Source organism: Sceloporus occidentalis, unplaced genomic scaffold (genome assembly GCF_023333645.1).
Source record: "Sceloporus occidentalis isolate IW3139 unplaced genomic scaffold, rSceOcc1.0.p SCAF_1, whole genome shotgun sequence".
In the NCBI taxonomy this organism is placed as follows: domain Eukaryota; kingdom Metazoa; phylum Chordata; class Lepidosauria; order Squamata; family Phrynosomatidae; genus Sceloporus; species Sceloporus occidentalis.
In genome coordinates, this window is record NW_028316981.1 from 137,364,283 (window position 1) to 137,387,863 (window position 23,581).

Below are 23,581 nucleotides of genomic sequence, written 5' to 3' on the forward strand. Positions count from 1 at the left end.
ACAGTATGGCTCACATGCATGTGTGAAAATGATCAGACAGGGAACAGCCAGCTGGAGGGTGGGGGAAAGTGAAGCAACAAGTTGCAATAACACTATTTTTCTTTCTTCAGAACTGTGGGTATGGAGGGCTGACCTGAAGCACTCTGGGGACTGAGGCTCTCTGCAAAAAACAAGAACAAGTACAGAATTACTTCCATAGAATGCTACTTGGATTCAGGTGGTATGTAAAAGATTAATTTGTTAGCTAATTTAGGAAAGAGATGTTAAGAGATCATAAATATAATGTTGTTGTAACTGCTCTACCCCCTAATGCTAAGGTTTGCTCCAAATTGCTTTTTAAAATGAGTCCAGTCAGGATTTTATGGTCGTACTCAATTTTTCTTTGTTAAGGTTTCACTCTCAAAATGCAGGGTTAAATAGCAAATAATCACTGGGAGGTATAGACATATTGTACTCTGTGTGTTGTTTGCGACGTATGGTGACCCTAAGGTGAACCTGTCACAGGGTTTTCTTGAAAAGTTTCTTCATAGTGGGTTTGTCGTTGCCATTCTCTGAGGCTGAAAGAGTATGACTGAGAGAGTATGACGGGTTTTCATGGCTAAGTGGGAATTTGAATCCTGCTCTCCAGAGTCATCATCCATCATTCAAACCACTACACACTCCAGCCAAACACAATGGAAGATAAATGAGATACTGGGATGCAGTGGTAGAGTCTCAAAGGAAGTTGTGAGCCATTAGACAATGCATCAACTCAAAAGATGAAGGAGGCATCTTGGATCCAGGGTGGATAGGCAACATGGTGCTTGGATGTTAACTCCTGACTATTGGCATTACTCTTTGTGGATCTTGGGAGTTATAATTCAAAGCATCTGAAGACCACCAGCTGCACTACTCATTTCTATCACCAGGCCACGCTAGTCTGTTCCTTCTTGTTGTTTCAGGACCTGATGTGATGGATGACACACAGGATCTACGGTACAGATTTGTCCAGCATGATGATCTATCTTTCCACAGCCTGGAATACTCCCTGCTGGAGCTGGATATACAAGAGTCACAGCTCAGAGCCCTGCCCTGCTCCATGAAGGAGAAACAATCCCTCAGGTCAGAAGTGAGATCATGTTGGAGTACATAATTAGTGTTGCACAGTCTCACTATAATAGATGCAAAGGGATCTTGTAGCACCTTTGAGCAGTTAGGCCTGTTACAGACAGCCAAAATAAAGCTGCTTCAAGTCACAGTGGAGGTATGCTGTTTCAATGATGCATGCGTCCTAAGAGTCCAGAAGTCGCACCCAAAGCCACGCTCCATCCCTAAGGACTGGAGCGTATCTGTGGTGCGGCTTCTGGACTCTTAGGACGCATGCATCATTGAAACACCATACCTCCACTGTGACTCAAAGCAGCTTTATTTTGGCTGTCTGTAACAGGCCTTAGTTTCAAAGGTGCTACAAGATCTCTTTGCATACTGATTTTCAGACTAACATGGCTATGTCTTTGAATTCTACTGATGTAATGGAGTGATGCACTTAAGCCCACATTTGTTTAAAAAACAAAACAAGAGCAGAGTTGCACAGGGAACTTTCAGGTAAAGCTTTAATCATGCAGTTGCTTTAGCACACTCACATATTTTCCAAGTTATCTAGATTATGCCTCATTCCACTACTGCTACTGATGCTGGCATCTTTCTTTCTTACCACAGAAAATCCATTAAAGGAAGAATAAATGGAATAATGCCATAATATCTTTTGATTGATGATGCCTAAAACCTTCTGTCTGGAAAGCACTCCCATAGAATTTGGCAGGAAAAGTGCCTCAGTTTTTCTAGCATGATTGATCTTTTTCTCTCACTGCTGTAGACTGGAAGTTGTAGCCTATTTAGTAAGGGGCAATGTCCATATTTTATCATCTTGAGCTGTTTTGGTTTAGGTCTGCCATTCATCTTGTGGCACAGCAATAGCAAACCTTGAGGCACACAGACAAGTCCCAATTGCCAATGGTGAAGGACTGTGGGAGTTCAAAACTTCTGAAGGCCCAAAGGTTCCCCATGCCTGCTATTGCAAGTTCCTGTAAAGCTGAAATATGCAGACAAATAAGACAAAGAATGGAGGGAGCTATATATGGTTGTTGTTGTTGTTGTTGTTGTGTGCCTTGAGGATGTTTCTGACTTAGATCCTATAATGGGTCTAAGGTTTGTTCAGAGAGGAGGTAGTCTCTGAGGCTGAGAGAATGTGACTTGTCCAAGGTCATCGAACTGGCTTCCATGGCTGAACAGAGATTTGAACCCTGGACTTCAGAGTCGTAAGGGAGCCAGCATGGAGTAGTGGTTTAAGCAGTAGACTATTATTATTAAAGTATATTTATAAAGGGCTGAAGGTTTGACTCTTGAGACCAGGGTTTGAATCTCTGCTCAGCCATGGAAACCCACTGGGTGACCTTGGACAAGTCACACTCTCCAGGCCTCAGAGTAAATTAATGGCAACTCTCCTCTGAACAAATCTTGCCAAGAAAACCCTGTGATAGGTTCGCCTTAGGACTGCCATAAATCAGAAACAACTTGAAGGCACACAGCAACAATTCCAGAGCCACAGTTCAACTATTCCACACTTACTATCTATATGTGCTGGGGGTATAATATTTGCAAATTTTCTTGTTCTTGGTGAGAAAAAAATGTCTTGAGAGTTCACATGTCTTAACATGTCAACACACCCAGTTAGAAAAACCATTAACAACCACAATATATTTCTCCACTGTAAGAGGCAAAAAAGCCAGCTTTTTTTTTGGTTCCAAATTGCCATAATTTGGGTAAGGAGCCTCTGTCTGAAATTACTCCTTTGTTCCTTTTGCTAAACAAATCACACACATACAATATGTTCAGATGGAAAAGATTATCTATTGATGAAAAAAAGCAAATAACCCCTCTGGTGCCTATCTTTTAAAAACAAAGTACCAGCAAAAACATTTTCAGTGTGTTTTTAAAAATCCTTCATGCAATGGTTGTGGGGGGCGGGGGGGGGGAGTTTGAAAATATGAAGAAAAAATATACAAATTATCAGGATCTTGTTCAGAAGGGCGAAAACTTTTGAAATGTTTCAGATTAAAATGAATTAAGTGAACATTACATCCTTAATATGTTGATTAGAATAATAATCTGGTTTGTGTTGGGATAATATGTGTGGAGATTCTCAACAGGGGCTGAAATGTGGTCTTCTCCTAACCTTTATAGATTTTGAAAACTCTGTCATATCTCCTTGCAGAAAGCAATTGAGAGCATCCACAGGGAGAAATGTGTCCAGCTGGGTGACCTTGAGACAAAGACAATGCAGGGTCAAGAGGCAGCTTCAAGAGAGCATCTCTAATTTTGCTAGGATCTTCCAGCTCTGGAAGGTTTCTCTGGATGAGATTGGAGGTAAGGAGGAACTGGTATTCAGCTTTATAATCAAATCCACTTAATCCACTTGTCATTGGTACCCACCATGTACCCTCCAACTGCCCTGATTTAGCAGGGGCTATACCAATTAATCCCCTGGAATTCCACTTTTTCAACTGCTTTTGAAATGTCCCAGTTTCAATCTCCTTCCTACTTTCCCATTTCTCCTTGGCTCACTTTGGATGGTGCAAACTGAGTTCAAAGTGCAAAAGTAGTTGTATTCAATTAATTCAGCGAGAGGGAAACGAAAGGAGGAGGCGAAATCTTGCCCTTCCCAAGAGGCTCAGCAAAATCAAACTGCAGCAACCTCTCCCAGCTCATCTGTTCTTCCTCTTTAACACTTTTTTGATACCTTAACTACACTTTAACACTGTCTTCCAATTTTCATCTATGAAATGTTGGAAGATAAGATATTAGCTGGGTCCGAGACTAAGTCAACAGTTAAGGTTATGACTAAATGGAGTGTAATCAAGACATCAGTCTGAGTGCTCTACTCTCAGGAAAAGAAAAGAACTCTGTTTTAAGAAGGAAGCTGGTTTATAAAGGCTAGTTGTGTGATTATATATGTACAGCACATTCAGACCAAACAATAGCTGCCCTATCTAACCACTAGCCAGGCTGGTGTGGAGCAAGAGTGACCTCTAGAGGCTGGTTGGTTTCAAAGATTGTTGAGCGGGAAAATTGGGCCCTACTGTTGTGTAATCGTAGGGTCCCTACTTCAAATTAGCTTGATCCTATCTTTGTGTGACCCTGCATTCATCATTTGCGTAATGATGACAATAGGGTTGTGCATTTGTTATATATAAAGGGAAAGAAGGCAAGTGGTGTGTGAGGAGAAATTAGTCCTTCCTCCCTGCCAAGAAACTAGGTATATGTTCAATATTTTAAAATACACGAAAGCCTATATTTGCCCACCGCTCTTCTGAAACTGGAATTGAACTTGACTGGAACTGAAGCTGAACTAAATAAAATGGTAAGCAGGGACAATCCCCAAGCTGCCCACATTAAAACCAGGTGACAACTTCGTAGGTGAAGGAAGAGCAGACTGTAGATTTGGGACTAGATTTATTTTGTGTGTCACCTTCATCTTCCATGTCCCTTCTGCGGCTAGCTCCCCTGTGCTTATCTGCCTGAATTACTCGCTTTTGTCATCCACCATTACATACAGGAAACTTTGGCCCTGGAATCCAGTCCTATTTCACCTTCTTGAAGTTCCTGCTTCTTGTCAACTTCCTGGCTGTGCTACTGGCTGCAGGTTTCATATTGTTGCCTATTACCATTTCTTGGGATGTGACTCCCTTTCCTCACAGTCAGAGTGCAGGTAAGTCTGTGCTTATACCTTCAAAGGTTCTAGGCATCAGAAGAGCTTTCCCTAACCTGATGCCCTACAACTCTCAGCTAGCATAATGAGTGGTCAGGTAAGATGGGAGGTGCAGTCAAGTATGTGGCAAGAGGGAAATGGCTGGGCAAGCCTGCATTAGTTTGTTACCCAACTCTCCAGATGGATTAAATTCTGCACTCTGACATCAGAGTACTGGAAGATCTAACCATGTAAAGCTACTCTGTGCTTTCTCCTAGCATCTGAGTGCATGAACTACAGTAGTGGCATCGGTCATCGATCTGTCTGGCAACACTTCCAGGACATCTTCACTGGGGAAGTGAGTCTACATGAAAAATGACCTGGAGATTAGCTGTGCTGGGAGGTTGGGTGGACAAATTGCTGATTGATTATGTAACTAGAAATTAGGATTGGAGAAAGGGAGTGCATTTGGAAGTATAATAATGTGGACTGGAGCAGAGGAATGTATTTTGGAGCCAGGTAGAGGGAACTTAAGGTGAGTTGCAAGGAAGGCTGCTTCCTATATAAAGTTTGTCCTTATTTATGCCAGCCTTTAAAAACTCTTAGGAAGTGATTATGAGTCTACTTAAACATAAGAGAGGGGGTGGCTTGCTTCAACTTATGTCTCTCTTTTTTAGGGCCTTCTGGAACATTCCTACCTTTTCTATGGTGCTTATAATGTGAAACAGGATAGAAACAACCACTACAATGTGCACTTAGCCTACCTGCTTAGCATCCTGGGATACCTCTTTGCCTGTTTCATTTGGATCTTCCAGCAGTAAGTTTCTTTGGTAGGGAAGATAGGCTTTTAGTAGGCATGAAGGTATGAGTTTGAGAAAGGATCAAGAAACAGACAGCAAGGTTCACAACAAACGGTTCAGGAAAGAGGGGAATCAACATAAGTAATATCTTATGGTCTGGTTCAAATGCCAACTTCTTCCTGGTAGTGTCTCAGAAAGTCATCTATTCCATACATCTCACATGCAGTCATGATTACATATTGTTAACCCACCCCAGATCAACTAACATTCCCAGGAAAAGAAATAAAACTTTTATGTTGGGAATAGAACATGCACAGCTCAATAATACTCATACTTATGGTATATACACTCATGGAAACAAAATATGTAAGCAGAACTTGTCTTAACCCCTTATCTTTTCTATAATAAGGTTATTGCAATGTACTAGCATCCATGTGCTTAGCCTTCTCTGTGCTCAATATCTCACTTTCTTTCCCCACTGAGCTCTCTCTACTCACAGGAGGGATTCAAACTAATTTGCTTGGAAACATTTATTTCCCTAATCTTTTAAGTATCTTGTCTGATGGTCCTTCTTCTCTAGCTGAGGAAGGTAGGTGTTATAGTTTTTTGTGGGTTTTTCGGGCTATGTGGCCATGTTCCAGAAAAGTTTCTTCCTGACGTTTCACCAGCATCTGTGGCTGGCATCTTCGATGCCAGCCACAGATGCTGGTGAAACGTCAGGAAGAAACTTTTCTGGAACATGGCCACATAGCCCGAAAAACCCACAAAAAACTATAGATGCATCACATTTCTTTTATCTTGAAGATACTTGTTATCCATGTTGAGTCACATCCTTTGAACTGAACTCCATACTGTGACACATTCTTATCTTAAATACTGATTTCTATAATTCTTGTGGGAAAATGAATTATTTTGGCCTGTGAAAGTTCTTGTTTGCCTATGACACTCTCTATTACTGCCCCAACATTTAGGATCGTGGCCAACTTTATGCACTGGCAGATATTGAGGCGGGAATTCAAGCCATGTGTCAGTGCCAGAATCTTCAGTGAATGGGATTTCTGCATCCAAAGCCCAGAAGCAGCCACACTTAAGCAGAAGACTATTTACAATGGCCTTAAGGTTAATGAAATTAATATTTGGAATATAATGATGATTTGGTCCCACTCCCACAGCCAATGTTAGTCCCAACTAGAGTAGATTCACTGAACCAATGGGAATTTGTTGAGCCAAGTTCCATTGATGAATTTGGTTTCCTCTTGTTGGGATGAACTATGTAATCTAGGCCAAGGCCCCACTTCTTTATCCATGTCCTCCTCTTAACTATTCATCCACATATATTTATAACAGATTTATAAGAAGCCACTGCCTAAACCTGTGGGTAGAATGACAGTAAAGGTTGATGGGAGGATGCACACAGTCTTCTTTGTTCAGAAACTATAAGGCTCTTGTCTGTCAGATGCCCTTTTTTATACACCTCCTTTTTAGTTGCTCTCCAGTTGGGTAGCAAACACTGCCCAGCAGGAATTAACACCATGTTAACATACAAAAAAAGAACAGAGCTGGTAAAAGTTCCTTTTTTTAAGACTCCAAGTCCAGAAATCCCCCAGGCAGCGTAGTTACTGAGCTGGCATTGGTGAAAGAAAAGGAAATGAAATCTGTAGCAGGGTTGGGGAATCTTTGCACTCCAACAAGGGGCATTACACTGCAGCCTCCACAGACTCTCATCCTTCGCTGTTTTGGCTAGAGGTTCTGGGAGTTGAAGTGCAAAATATCTGGAAGTCTAAAGGCGCTTCATAGTGGCCTACAAGGACAATAGTCAGATCGAAACCTTTAAACTCCAGTTCTTACCTCGAGGGACATTTTCCTAAGCTACAAGGGACTGGTGGTTATTCTTCCACTCATTCTTTCCATCCTCAGCTTAATGTGTTCTCAATAAGAATGCTAGTTCAGGACTATCCCAGGCTTTGAGAAATCAGTGCCAAAACCTGACATCAGAGGATGTGGGCCCTGGTGATGTTATAAGGGGTAATTCCTAGTGATGTCACTAAGCATGATATATTAAGCATCAACCACATTTACACAGAGTAGGACACCTCAACAAATAACACAGTGTCAAACATATAAGGAAAACACACAAACACACTTTTCAAGTGCTGTCATTCTGAGTTTCCTCCTCCTCACCCTGAAAACTGGGAAAGAAGTTCTGGGCTCTGAGATCTAGGAATGCTAACCATAAAGTGTTTATGGATTTGTTGGGCAGTGTGGATTAGCCTACTTGATTCGGCCAGATGTCCTTTTCCCTTTTGCATGCTTTAACTTTGAAAGCAAACTGTTCTGTATACTCAGGTGCACAGCTAGTGATTGACTCTTGTTTTTCCTGGCAGATAGACCTAGCAGAGGAGATTCGACATTTGCAAAACCAGCAACGGACAAGGAAGGATCTAGTTCAGCTCTATTTGCTGCGCCTGGTGATAAATTGTGTGATCTTGCTGTTGATGGCTGCAGCTTTCTACTTCATCCACTTGGCCACAGAGATTTCACAGAAATACAGTCAGGTAGGCCAGTTGAGGACCAGGCTGGGACTGTAGGTGATTGTTCCCAAATCCATGACTCAAGTTTATGCTCAGTGTCCCTGATAACAGCTACTTGAACCTTGGCCAGGGATCTTAAGATCTGAAATGACAACTGGACACTGACATACAGCAAAAGGTACTGCCCTGAAATGGCAATAAGGAAGAAAACCAGGCTCCCAGTATTTTTACTAGGTATAGGACAATCCAGACACTTCATACATAGTGCCCATGCTATTGCAAAAGCTAATGCTGCACTTTACATTCCCTCTTGAACCGGAAAAGGGCCCCCCAGATTCCCAGAAATGGCCTGAAGTCCACCTCTGGTTTAGAAACTAGATATTTGATGTTAAATAGTATGAAGGGAATCTTGTAATTGTTAGTCTGTTTTGCAAAACCCCATTGGGCAGCACAAAACAAATTACTCTTAGCATACCAGATTTGGAGTCTAATGTAATATCCATTAATGCCCTAACATGGAAGGAATGTGAAGAGAATTGTAAGGGAGAAGACTGCATTGTATCTTATAATGGAAAATCCATGATAAAGGTAGCAGCTGCTGCTGATCTCGACATTGTTGATTGCAAAACTGAATGCACAAATCATTCAACTGTGGCACAGAAGGATGGGGATCTTTTGCTCCTTAATCAAGATTTCTGACTGCTGCATGCACACTCAATTAATAACTTCTTTTAAAAAGTGAATTTCCACTTCTGGGTTTCCCAGAAAAAGTATGTTCCAGGGAATGTGGTGGTGCCAAAGTCCACAGAAATAGCCTCAGGGAGCCACATATACCCCAGGGTTGTACTTGGCTCACCCCTGTTCTACATATATACTGATGAAAGCTGGTGATGATAGGTATAATACACATCACTTTATATAAAAACAACAAAGGAGTGTGTGGCATCTTTAAGATGAACACATTTATTACAGCATGATAGGATTATGCAGATTATGATCCACTTGCTGAGATGCAGAGATTACAGTCCAGATACACCACATTTCCGAGAAAGTGGATTGTATGTTAAATGTCACACTGTAATACATCCGTTACTCTTAAAAGCATGGCAAGATTTTTTATTTTAATGGAAAAGCAGAGAAGACTGCTACTTCTCTTAAACCTTACATTTAGTTACCTTGAGCCCCAAGCTGGATATAAATGTTGAAGGATTAATTTTCATTGATGAAGTTACTACTGCACAAAAGACCAATCACCGCAAAGTATCTCTGTGTTGGCTCTGGAATAGGATTCTCACTGGAGATGTACCTGAGGTTTGGGAAGTCTGACTGTGACAGATATATTTTGTGTTCGCAAATGAGTCTCTCCACACCAAATCTATCTTTGTACTTCCAGAATGATGCTGCCAAGCTTGGTGTACTGAGTCAGTACTTGCCACCTGTGACCATTTCCATAGCAAACATCTTCCTGCCCTTCCTTTTTCATATTCTGGTCCAGTTGGAGAACTATTCGCCCAACACTGAAGTCAACCTCACCCTAGTGAGGTAGGTGCTTCCATATTGATGATGGATATTGTGGGGGAGGCAAAATGAAGTCGGCACAATAGATTTTACTCTGAGTAGCTGTTTTAGATCCATGATTCCGTCTCTGTCCATAGGGAACCAATAGCTGCCCCGGTTGATCATCAGCCTCAGTACCCTTTTTTGACAGCATGATAGCCAAGTGTGATTAAGAACGAGTTGGTACTTTTGCAATCACACAAAGCTTCAGGCAAGCATTCTGGAACACTTTGAGCATAGAATGAATCATCCAGCTCTCTCAGGAAGCTCTTATTACTGGAAAACCCATACTTTTAACATGCAAGATCATTAGGTTTTCAGAAGTGCTGCCACACTATTTTTATTTTTGCACACATGAATAATGCACTTTCCTTTCAATATAGCCATCTCTTTCCCACCACAATTCCCCATCCCTCTGCCCTTATTAACCAATACTGTTGGTGGTGATGTAACCCAGCATATGGATGATGAATGAAACAACCATCAGATATATACAAATTAAGATGCAGAGTGCATCAACGGATTTAAAAATATACTGTAGAATATTTAAAAAGATACAAGCTCTCAATTGCTTGTATGTCAGAACCAAACAATAGCAATGGACAGACAATATATCCACGTATATTATCTGTAGATGGAGGACAGAGTGAGACTGGGTCCACTGGTCCCACTACCTAACTTTTGCAAACTAATCCTAACCACTGCACATAGTCAATGCACATTGAAGAACGTCCATAAATGATTTGTGTGATTTGTATGCCCTGCTAGACCTTAGGTGAACACAAACCCCTGTAAATCAAGTGACAGTTTACAATGGTTTGCATATAGCTACTCACCATGGTGCTTGTCTGTATTATTTTATCAAGTGATGAGAAGGAAATTATTCCATATTAGATACAAATGTGGAATTGCATAATGAGCCTTCACTTGGATCTACTTTTGGTCAGGTGGAGATCTTAGGGCAATGGTATCTATAGTAGGAGTGTGTAGGCAATGTTGTAGAGCCCAGGCGATGAATGTTTTTTCTCTTATGTTCCTGCCAGGTGTGTAATCCTGAAACTGTCCAGCCTGGGAATGTTCCTGTTCTTCTTGGGCCACAGGGTTCTATGTGTGGGAAGCAGCAGTGCTCTCCAATGCCAGCCATGTGGCTACAATAAACTATATCAGGTGACTGGAGATGCATGGGATAGTCAGACTGAACTAGTCCTGAATGTGAGCCATATTCTCAAGCAAGGAGTGGGTTTATCTGTGTATCAAAGTGTTGTTTTTGCTGTGTACTTTCATTTCTGATTTATGGTGATCCTAAGGTAAACATATCATGGCATTTTCTTGGCAGAATTTGTTGAGAGAGGGTTTTCCTTGTCTGCCTCTAAATCTGAGAGAGTGTGATTTGCCCAGGGCCATCCAGTGGGTTTCCACAACCAAGTGGGGATTCAAATTGTGGTCTCCCAGTGACCTAGTCCAGCTCTCAAACCACTAGCTCTCAGTCAAAGTGTTAGTAGATCTTGATGTTGAGACAAGCTTTATGGGACCTTTGAGCATCAGATTCAGTTAGATGATTTGGTTTTAGATTTCTTAATATAACTTCATTTTCTCAGATGTCTGAATATATCTTCTCTTAAAACATTTTCCTTGGTCCAAAACACACTGCCGAAATAATCCAGTTTGAGATCTCTTTAACTACCCTGGCTTGGAAATTCTGGGAACTGTAGTTTTGTGAAACATTTAGCCTTCTTTGTCAGAGAGTTCTGTTGTCACAAACTACAATTTCCAGTATCCCCTAGCTCTGAGCCAGGGCAGTTAAAGCGATCTCAAACTAGATTGTTTGTGCAGTTTTTGACCCTTTCCCCCTTTCCTCTTGTGTTTTTTTTTCCAACAGTAGCTTACCCAGTAGTAAACACACATGTTGCTTCTTTTTCTAAAGTTCAAGTAACATGGAAAACTGGGTTGGCTGATAGCAATTAATCCCCCCCTTACAAATCCCAGAATCCCATAACACTGAGCCATGGCAGCCAAAGCCAGGCCCAAATGGACCATTTTCTCAGTGTAGATGCAGCTTGAGAGAGCAAATCAAGCCCAAACTTTCCCTGGAAGCTGAAATGGTTCAACTGAGGTTCTTGTACTTTGGACATTGGAATAAATTATAAAGCAGTAGAAAAATGAAGGATACTGTATCACAGGTGGATAAGTTCAGTCAAGAAGCCACCATGGTTGAGGCTCAATAGCAATTAATTTATCTCTGATTTTTAGTTCTTAATTATTGCAGACTCTCAGCATTCTTGTGCTGATATTCTCCATGTTTTGAATAAGAAGAAAACTAATGTTGTATTCACAGCATCATTCTTGATAAAATTATCCTGTATGCCTTTACTGTGAATTCAAATCACACTTTGTTATTATGCCTACAATACTGGACTGCCGTATAACGTGCCTAGAATAAAATATCCTTTCTGCTTTTTTATATTCATGAGCCACTTTCTTTGTCCTACTTGATCACACAGTGTTGGGAGACCCACATTGGACAGGAAATGTACAAGATGACTATCTTCAGCTTCTTAACTACCTTGGCATCCACTTTTCTTATCAGCTTGCCCCGGAGGTAAGGCAAAAGACCACAACCAATGCCAGTCTAATCTGGTAACCTTGTTTCTTTGATTGTTCAGCTATCCCAGGTACAGATTAGAAAAGTTGATTTTGGTTTTGGACCGCAACTCCCAGAATCTCCCAGCCTGTGTGGTCATTGGGAGACTCTGCAAGTTATGGTTAAAAAACAAACAAAAAACGAACAAACATCTTAACCAGCCTCTTAAAGGGAGTTTGTTTCTTCTTTAATCCATGGATAGGCCATTAATTCATTTGGATGTATTGGTCCTGTCAGTGTGATACTAGGAAGTAGAACATCAGGCTAGCAGAGGAGCATAAGAACATAAGACCTGTTGGATTAGACTTAAGACCTATCTTGTACACCATTCTGTTCCTGCAGTGGTCAGCCAGGTGCCCACCAGAGGAACAAAGCCCAGAAGCAGAACCGAAAGGTGTTCTCCAAAGTCATAATGCTTTTCTTCCTGGAAGAAAGACTTAGCCATCAAGATGAATAGCCATGTATAGCCTTAACCCCTGTGAATTACCTATCAGTCCTTTGATTGTGGTCATCACCACATCTTGTAGAAGTAAATCCCACAGTTTAACAATGAAGCATTTCTGTCTATCCTTTATTGTCATGATTCAGTTATATACAGGACAACCTCTTCCTGTATAATATGCCCCATATACTCAGGTCCTCTGGGAAATATTTACTTCAGCCAGGCGGAACTAGACTGGCAATTGTCACCCAGAGGACCTTTTCATCAGCCACCCCTAGATGGTGGAATGACCTGCCAGGAAAGATTTGACAGCGAATTATGTTGCCTGAATTTAAGAGAGTATTAAGCACCTATCTCTTTCGGCAGGCCTTCCCAATTGTCTTTAAACTATTAATTTTCAATCAGGATATTTTAATTATGCTGGATGATTTTAGTGTGTCCTATTTGTTATGTTTTAATTGTTATTTAACAGTGTTTTTACAGGTTTAAATTATTGTATGTATTTTAATCTATGTTGTATCCCACCTTGAGCCTTGGGGAGAGGAGAATAAGAAATAATAATAATAATAATAATAATAATAATAGTTTTTACTTTTTCCACAAGAATGTGGAATTGTTGTTGTTAATGTTATTGTTTTGATAACTCCACATTTTTGTAAAAAAAGTAAAAACTTCATTTTATTTATTTTGTTCATACTACCCATGGTATTAAACATGTCTGCAGTGGCGTCACTAGGAGGGTGCAGGGGGTTCAGATTGCACCAGGTGACACCCTAAAGGGGGGGATGACACCACTGCTCCTCAAACATCTACCTTTTGGCAGAAACAGGCTGTGGCATTCATCTGCTTCCCTTTAAAATGCTATAAGAGATGGTACAAGTGGGGTGAAACTCAGTGGGAGGGGAAATGAGAGGCCTCAGATTTTAAAAAATATATCAAGATAGAAGATAGTATTTCGCTTCAATAATCAAAGGTGGTGGCAGTCATATGAATGTAGTAGTGAGTATAGATTGATATAGATAGGGAGGAGATGTGAAAGAGCTGAGATGAATGTTAGATCGGATATATTACGAAAAGATAAATTAATATATATATGTAAGATTATATCTAGATCCATTTCAAACCGGCTTCCGGGCGGGCTATGGGGTTGAGACTGCCATGGTCGCCTTAGTCGATGATCTCCGTCTGGGCATGGACAGGGGTAGCGTGTCCCTGTTAGTGCTCTTGGACATCTCCGCGGCCTTCGATACCATCGACCATGGTATCCTTCTGGCTCGCCTGGGAGAGTTGGGTATCGGGGGCACTGCTCTGCAGTGGTTCCGTTCCTACCTCTCGGGTAGATTCCAGATGGTGGAGCTGGGGGACTGTCGCTCCGATAAGAGGGCCCTTACATCTGGGGTCCCTCAGGGAGCGATCTTGTCCCCTATGCTATTTAACATTTACATGAAGCCGCTGGGAGAGATCATCCGGAGACACGGGGCGCGGTGTTATCAGTACGCTGATGACACCCAAATAGTCTTCTCTGTGTCTCCGACTGATGCGGTGACTAGGGATGGCATCTCTCCGCTCAATGCCTGTCTGGAGTCGGTAATGGACTGGATGAGGGAAAACAGACTCAGCCTGAATCCAGAGAAAACGGAAGTACTTGTGATAGGTTCTCCTGGTCCTGGGAAGGAGGTTTGTCCACCAGTCCTGAACGGGGTCACGCTCCCCGTAAAGGACTCAGTTCGCAGTTTGGGGGTGCTCCTTGACTCGTCGCTTCACCTGACTTCTCAGGTGGATGCGACAGTTAGGAGCACCTGTTATCAGCTTCGGCTGATACGCCAGCTGCGTCCCTACCTCAACCGGGGGGACCTTGAAACAGTGGTGCATGCACTGGTAACCTCTCGACTTGATTTCTGTAACGCGCTCTACATGGGGCAACCCTTGTACCAAGCTCGGAAGCTGCAGTTGGTTCAAAATATGGCTGCTAGGCTGGTCACTGGTAGCTCCAGGGCCAGCCACATAACACCGATATTGAAAGACCTGCATTGGCTGCCAATCTGCTTCCGGGCCCAATACAAGGTGTTGGTCGTCACCTATAAAGCCCTAAATGGCTTGGGCCCAGAGTACTTGGAGGACCGCGTCTCCCCATACAATCCGCCCCGCACACTCAGGTCAGGGGGGAAAAATCTTTTGAGCGTTCCCAAGACAAAATATGTACAAACGGCGCAAAGGGCATTTTCTGTGGCAGCCCCGCAATCTTGGAATGCCCTCCCTGAAGAGCTCCGCTCAGCCCCCTCCCTGGAGTCATTCAAGAAGAACCTGAAGACTCATTTATTCTGTCAAGCTTTCTCCCACATGTCCTGACTGTTTCCCCTATGTACTGTGTGTAGTATTGTTTTATTGTATTGCATTGGATTTTTTAACTCTCTAGTAATTTTGATTGATTCTATATGGATTTTAATAGTTATGCTGGTTTTAATCGGGGTGTTTTACTGGGATGTTTGTTTCTTATAATCTGTATTGTTTTATATTTGTATTGCCTGTAAACCGCCGTGATCATAGGAACGGCGGTATAGAAATAAAATTTCAATCAATCAATATAAGATCATAAGATAAGGCAAAGAAGCATTCAAGACAAAGAAATAATCAAGATAAATAAAGAAGGGAAAGAAGAGAGTACAAATGATATAAGATTAATCAGAGTCTAATTGTTTTACACAAAAAATATCGTCATTATTATGGATATTATTACTTGCTCAATTATTGATTTACCTATATGAATTTGAATATATGTGTGTTATGTTATACAGTTGAATAATAAACTTTCAAAAAAAATTTAAATCCTATTTTAACCAAATCTTCACTATGTATATGTAAATACATTTAGGTTGTGCATATGATATTTTAATTTGAAGGTATAATTTTAATTTTGCTAGTTGATTGTGTCACAACTTTTACCATCACATTCAGTGGTATATGGGAATTACGAATTATGAGTAACATTAGTTCAAAAAAGCATTCCTAAGGATTCTGTATGGTGTGAAATGGGAGGAGGTTAATAGGAGGGTGATACCATGAGTTTCTGTGCCGTGTGACACCAACCCTAGTGACACCACTGCATGTCTCCTTTCTCCCCTAAAAAGCTCTAAATAGATTTGTAACTTTCATTATATGGAAGATTGTCCCACTGTCTGATTAAAAGAAAGCTGTTGGTTGCTTTTTTCTGCACTTTTCCCGGTACTATAATGTCCTCCTTGAAGTGGTATGCCCAGATCTGTATACTCTGTATTCTAAGTGTGGTCCCATCATTGATTTCTATACAGGCATTTAAATAGAAGCAACACAGACTGCTACTAATTTTTTGTTCTCTTTTTTGTGATCTCCAACATGGAATTAACTTAAGAACTGCTGTCAGTCTTGTTTCATTGCTGCTCAGTGCAGGGTATTTTGCATTGTCTGTGGAAATGAAACAGATTTCAGTTCTTTGTTGTGGGTCAGCTGCAACGATATAGGACCATGACACTGGCGTGATACCCTGTTGTGGTTGCTGGAAGAAAGTATCATGTGTATCTGAGTACCTGCTCTCTCTCTCTCTCTCTCTCAGCTTGCTGGCTAAGCATTCAACCAGTGCACTGGCTCAGTGGCTTGGCAAAGAGGAGTTCCTGGTGCCACACAATGTTCTGGATATTGTTGCAGCTCAAACTGTCATATGGATTGGGATCTTCTTTTGCCCACTCCTGCCTTTACTTGGCTGTGTCTCGATCTTCCTTACATTCTTTGTAAAAAAGGTAAAGGCTGTGAGTTTCTGAGATGGGGAGAGAGAATGGGAATGTGTATGCAAAAGGATGGTTCCCTCAAACAAGGGAGTTACCAAGAATGTGGGCTCAGCCTGCATTAGAGCACCTAGACCTCTTGGTCCATCATGCACCACCACACATAAAAGTGCCTGATCCTAGCCTAGGCTGGGACTGTGGAGGAGTCAAGGACTTGCCATTTCTGTCACTGGCTTTATTCTGATGCTGCATAACATATAAGCCCTGGTGGTGCAGTAGTTAAATGCAGGTACTGCAGCCACAAGATTGTGAGTTTGATCCCAGGGGCTCTAAGGTTGACTCAGGGCCTGTACAGACAGGCCAAAAGAAAGCTGCTTTGGGTCACTTTGGAGGTATGCTGTTTAAATGATGCATGCGCCCTAAGAGGCCAGAAGCCATGCCAAAGCCACAATCCAGTCCTAAGGACTGGAATGAAGCTTTGGTGCAGTTTCTGGCCTCTTAAGATATGTGTGTCATTTAAACAGCATACTTCCAAAGTGACCCAAAGCAGTTTTATTTTGGCTTGTATTTACAGGCTCTCAGCTTTCCATTGTTTCATAGGTAAGTAAAATGAGTACCCAGCTGGTTGGGGAAAATTAGCTTACAGATTGTAAACTGCTTAGAGAGTGCTGAGTTCACTGATAAGCGGTATAGAAATGTACATGCTGTTGCTATTGCTATATAACAAAAGCCCCATGTGAGGGCACAGGGAGCACACTCTTAAGGTGTCTTCTTTTTCTCTCCCATAGTACACCTTATTCCAGAACTGCCAGCCTTCAACCAAGCTATTTCGAGCCTCCCATTCAAAATTCCTCTTTCATATCATGCTACTGTTAGGCCTGTTCCTGGCCTGTTCTCCTCTGAGCTATGTAATCACCAGGTAAGTTGAGATGTTGAGGAGTGAGCCACTTAGGTACTGAGTGTGGTGAAAGCTATCTTTAACAGTCATTTTGTTTTCCTTCCAGGGTTTCTCCGTCCCATGCCTGTGGGCTCTTTAGGAACTATTCCTCCTCCTGGCAAGCTGTGCCTGTGGCTGTGTCCCATTTACCCCCCTCAGCACAGCTGGTCTTGAACTTTGCTGCTTCCAATGTCTTTTGCTTCTCACTTTTGATGCTGCTCAGGTGGGTCCTTTGAGGGATCATAGATGGAATACCAGGGAATAATGATCACACATAGAAATTTCTTGCAAGGGATGAGCTTGAAAAGTTACTTTCTTGGACTAAAACATCCAGCAGTTTACTCTGTTGGAGAGAGTGTAAGTGAGGTGGCGAATCCACTCAGGTCTTTAGCACACAAGGGAGCTATCCCACGTGCTAGACCAATTTTGTGGATAGTATTAAGAACATTGGATAACTCTTTTAAAGTCTAGTTTAAAAACAATTGGAGATTGACCACCCAGTTGACCTGGGAGTCACCTTTGAATCACCAGTGACTGCTGACTCCCAAAATCCTTCAGTGGCCAGGCTGGCAGGGAATTCTGAGGACTGTAGTCATGTCTCCCCATCCGAGCTTTGTAATGAAGGCAGTTTTAATACAACAGGGGGTTAGTTGTTTCATCTTGTATTGTAGACCACATGGTTTTAGGAGCATTTCCGCTTCTAGCCAATTAACCAATTATATACACTGAGTTATTGAAACAAATACATTATTCACTTAAGACACAAGGCAATGTACTCTGTTGACTGTTGGGGAGAAAATGACAGTACTTGTCTTCTTGCCAACTGGAACACAATTCCTCCATTACTTGTTACATCCTCATTCAAACTATTCACTTTGACCAATCATGGCCACCGAGCAAGAAACCCCTCCTTTTTCAAAGTCTACTCCTTACTTCTTCTTAACTCTTCTCAGCAAGGAAGGAAAAGCTTATTGATGTTCATGGCTTAACCCTATACATTAGGTTTGGCAACTTTGATGGATCTCGTAACTTCCGTTGGCCATACAGGCTGCTAAACCTCTCTCTCTCTCTCTGCCCCCCCCCCAATCTTCTAGATATGAAAGATTGTTTCTTAATGTTGAACAGTGCTGCAAGAGACGCTTTGGCCTTTTCAAAAAGGAAAAACACAGCTCCTGGAAGCTTCCAAGAGTAGCAATTTTCTGTCCTCCCTCCCTCTCTCTTTCTCGTTTTTACACTTGCAGCATCCTACACTGCTCTGTGTGGAAATTCATTTTGTTAGTGTTGGCCCAGCTTTCTATGACAGGATCTTGCCAGCAGCTCATAAAAATATACATAGTTTTTAAGCTTTGTGTTTAGTAAATGATATGGGAACAAGTGGAGTGAAACAATGCTATTTTAGACAAGGCTACTCCCTGTAAAATATAAAAAAGCATATCATGCTCAGCAAAGTGAAAAGCAGTAGAAAAAGAGGAGGACACACTATAATTGAGTTGACTGAGGTCCGGTACAGATGGGCAGGAAGGGACAGTGAGACGCTGCCCCCTTTTGTTGCTGCAGCAACCGCATGGGCACAGCAACGATCCGCTCTAAAAAGGAGCTGCGAAACACAGCTCTTTTCTGCGCCACTGCCAAGGTTCCATTAGCACCCTGGAGCAGTGCAGTGATGTCTCTTGTGTGCCGCCCCATTTGGACACAGCACACAAGGCATGTCATCAGTGTGCGTGCTGTCTGAATGCACACACACCCAAAATGGTGCCAGGAGAGCGCGGAGCATGGGGACACTCCACTCTCCCGAGCCCTAATTTTGGCCCCAGGCTGCCACAAAGCGGTGGTCTGTACTGGGCCTTAGTCAAGAAAGCCACAGCCCTGAGTTTTCAAGACCTACGCTGGAGAGTTGAAGACTGGGGCTCTTGGGGATTTATTATTCATAAGCTTGCCACAAGTTGAAGCTGACTTGATGGCAGTTAACAACAGTGAGACATTGCCTGAGATTTCCAGGGCGGATAAACCCTTAATTATAATCTTTATCTGCTATTATCCATCATCTGCATCCATTAACCATTATTATATTTGATAACATCTTCTGTAGTATCTGTAACTTGTTCTATTTTCATTTTTCTTTCAATTAGTTTGGTTAAGTTTGAGTGCATCAAGGCCCAGTTTAAAACAGTTTGTAAACTTGTTCTCCTGTTCCAGTACTGCTCTCAGCCACCTGCTCTGGGTTTCAGATGCCTCCTTGGATTAATCCCTGGAAAGAGGAAGTGGAGACACATATCATTTGCATATTCATTATGGCACGTCAGCCCAAATCTCCAGATGAATTCTCCTAGCAGTTTTCTGTAGATATTGAAAAGCCTGGAGAACAAGACATAACCTTGAGATACCCCATGTCAGTTGCCAAAACCCTTACAATCTTTGTCTGTCTTCCCCTGAATAGCATCAATTCACGTCTCAAACCTCATCCCAGCCCAGAGTCATGGTTCAGGAGGATAACATAGTTTGGAGTATAGGAAGCTGCTGGCAGGTCTTGGAGCATTAACAGGAACACAATGGCTACCCCTCCCACTCCTTTTTCCCCAGCATAAGTTGTCTACTAGATGCCTTTTTCACAATTTGACATAGAACACACATACCACAGTTTTGTATTGACTCTTACAGTCAACACTATGGAGATTATCACATGGAAGAGGCAAGCATCCTTCTCCTGTCATTAAACTGTGTAATTCATGCAGTCAGGGAAAGATTATCACACCCCTGCATGTTTATCCTGGTCTTCTCCAATCCGTAAACAGTAATGGATACATCATTTGATATTAACACGAGTTTCCATTAATACAAAATGATGGGTTCATTACTGTTTACGGACGGAAGAAGAACTGGATAAGCATGGAGTGTGTATGATAATCTTCCCACCCACCTCCCAATCACTCGATTAACACAGTTTAACAATGGGAGAAGTACGCTTGCCTCTCGTGTGATAATCTCCCATGTCTCATTGTTGTGGAAGCAGGTCACTGGAATTCAAGACTGATGGTCTCTCTTTTTTCTCTCCATAGCTTAATTCTAACAGTGTACATTTCACAGGCACAGGCCAATAGAAAAGTCATTGAAAGACTCAAGAAGCAACATGTGCTGGTAAGTTGTCTTCTAGCTTTGAAGAAGAATGGGAGATGTTGTGTGGACAGCTCACAGGCTGAGAGTGGAGGGAACCTCCTTCTGCCATTGCAGGGTTTAGCACCCTCTGTTCTCAGTATATGAACCACCACTGTTGCCACATGACCATGCAGTAATATTTGTCTTGACATCTCTGGAAACCTGTGACTGGGTGATGATCTCTTCTGTAGTCCATGTATTTCAGGGGTGGAAGAATGTCACATTGGTTCCCCAGGAAATCCTGAAGGGCCATCACCTCTTCTACATCCTGACAATGTTTTTTTTTTATTTTGTTGCCCCTAAATGTCCCCTATGTGATATGGGGCAATTTCGCTAACTAGGAGAGGCTGAAAAGGGCAACTACTTCCTGTTTCTTCCCCCACTGAATTAATTGTGTGTAAATTATTTTTGCACTTTGAACTTAGTCTGCACCATTGGAAGTAGCCCAAAGACAAAGTGGGGGGGGGGGGAATGGGAGGAAGAGAAGGAAACTGGGACATATTAAAAGCAGCTGAAAAAGTGGGATGACAGAGGATTAATCAGAACTGTTGCTAAACAGTTTGAGGATATGTTATCTGCTGGGCGGGGGGGCGGGGGGGAATTGTCTCCTGAGCCTAAAACAGCTTGGGGGAAAACATGGTTAAATTGCAACCCTATGACCTGGGGATGTTTAAGAATGTTTTGGAGCTATTCCAACTCCCCCCCCCCAAAAAAAAATAAAAATAAAAAAAGATTGTCCAAAGATTCTGGGGGGAAAGAGCTCTGGGAGCCATATGCAGACTGTAGGGCACACATCCCTCTCCTTGATATAATCCAAAGGTGCACAAACTTTTTGTTTTTGTGAGCCATATCCCACATCAGTTGGGAGGTGCATATGTGTGTGAAAACATATTTCAGCACACAGGAATGAGGAGGTTTAAACTTCCCTTCCCTACTCACTGAGATCCTAGTGAGTAGTGAGATGTATAGTATGTGCAAATTAAAGCATCTCCCACCCTTGAATGATCACCATTGCAGTTTTCCTGCTGCTAGCAGCAGTGGAGAAAGAGCAATCTCAGATCACTAGGGATTGGGAGATATTTTTGCTTCCCTCCTCCCTGTAAACTTGTTACTTGTGGCAGAGAAACACGGGTCTTAAAAACCACAGAACAGTGTCAGCCCCTCCCACCTCATACCAGCTGATCAACTGGGCTGAAGATAAAAGGGTTCCTGTGATTTTGGGATCACACAGGGACCAGCTGAGAGCTACTTGTTGTCCTGTGAGCACACGTTATGCACCTTGACATGGTGTAACCTAATTCTTCTTTGCCCCTCCATCTAGTGCGTCCAGGAAAAATGGTGCCTGGTGAGGAAACTGGCTCAGCTGATGTTGAAATCACAATGAGTCCGGAACAGTTGACCCACCAGGGAAAGTAAAGGAAATGGCAGAAATTCTGCTAGGAGAAGGAACATGTATTTTGCTTCTAAGAAAAGCAGAACCCACAGAGTGGTCAAAGTTTACCTGAACTAAATGAGCCATACTGCAAAATAAGGTCTCAGTGATCTGAACAGAGCTTCTATACCTATGTCTCTTAAATAAATATAGTACAGTACCTGTTTCTTCACTTTATTGGTTTTAGGCTGCACTTCTTGAATCAGATATTGAACATTCCAGTCTTCTGAAGCCTGCTGCTGCTATGTACAGAAAATTATTATTTTGAGAATGAGCAATTGCTGAGAAATGTATTTCAGTACCATCTTTACTCCAAGAGAGATCTATCAAACAACATCTGAACCAGATATAAGCAATTTACCAAAGTGGCCCCCAGTTACTGCTAAAAGAGTACATCTTCTGATTTCCAAATTAAAAACAGGCAAAGCTCCTGGCTGTGATAACATCCCTCCTGAACTATTAAAAGCAAATACAGATTGGTGGGCTCCTGTTCTCGCAAGTTTGTTTACATGGATTGATTGAACGAGACACATCCCTGAGGATTGGGATTTAGCTATTATTATTCCAATCTATAAAAAAGGTGAGAGAACTGACCCGGCAAATTACTGACCTATCAGCTTGCTAAGTGTTATCAGCAAATTATATGCTTTGTACTTGCATGAAAAGCTCCAGGACTGGATAGAGCAAGAAAACATTCTTGCTGACGAGCAAGCTGGATTTAGAACAGGTTGAATTACAGTTGGCCATGGACTTATTCTTCAACATCTCTCAGAAAAGTATGCACCAACTAATGAAGGTCTTCATACCGCATTCATAGACTTCAAGCAAGCTTTTGATTCAATCTCAAAGGAAAACTGGAAAAAATTGGAATCTCATAACATAAATAAGAGATCGGTGGTGCTTATGAAGAAGCTTTATGGAAATACCTATGTGACAGTCCGATGTAGCCCTGCCAGACATTTAACAAAAAAAATACCCACCTATGTTGCAGTAAGACAGGGCTGCATACTAGCCCCCATCTTATTCAACTTCTATATTATCTCTTTAGTTTATCATTTGGAATGGATAAAATCTCACCCCCCTCATTTAACAGATAGGCCGATAGCTGTGCTATTATATGCCGATGATCTGGTGCTTCTATCACAAACAAGAATAGGTCTGAAACACCTCTTAAGCACTCTTGCTACCTACTGTAAAGATGAGCTGTTGACCATAAACTACAACAAAACAAAGGTTATGGTATTTAATAAGAAAAAGACCAAACATAAATGGCAGATCAACGGCCATCAAATAGATTAGGTTACCTCATACAAATACTTAGGGATAACCTTTCAGTCAACAGGATCATGGAATCTGCAAATGAAGCCATCACAAGTGCCCAAAGAAGTACCAAAGCACTTCTTTCCTTTTTCTATTCAAAAAGTGGCCAATACATCCCCGCAGCCATCCAAGTATTCATCAGCAAAATAATTTCTCAGATGCTGTATGGCTGTCAGGTGTACACGCTTAATGATTACAACTCATGTGAAGTAGCACAAACCAAATTTTTAAGAGAATTACAAGAATTCCAACATGCATCCCAAATGTAATATTCAATTTGGAGA

General features: G+C 41.9%; 1 protein-coding gene across 1 annotated transcript; it reads left to right on the forward strand.

Annotated features, from left to right (window-relative positions):
- The first annotated feature begins 194 nt into the window (after positions 1 to 194).
- Positions 195 to 22,179, forward strand: TMC8 (transmembrane channel like 8). Its single transcript, XM_089507946.1, has 16 exons — positions 195 to 220; positions 942 to 1,101; positions 3,254 to 3,405; positions 4,595 to 4,747; positions 5,005 to 5,084; positions 5,404 to 5,543; positions 6,498 to 6,645; positions 7,911 to 8,081; positions 9,451 to 9,599; positions 10,658 to 10,781; positions 12,116 to 12,213; positions 16,287 to 16,470; positions 17,244 to 17,374; positions 17,460 to 17,615; positions 20,449 to 20,527; positions 21,867 to 22,179. The coding sequence occupies exons 2-16, from the start codon at positions 953 to 955 to the stop codon at positions 21,927 to 21,929; spliced, it is 1,977 nt and encodes a 658-aa protein (XP_089364072.1). The 5' UTR covers positions 195 to 220; positions 942 to 952; the 3' UTR covers positions 21,930 to 22,179.
- The last annotated feature ends 1,402 nt before the right edge of the window (positions 22,180 to 23,581 follow it).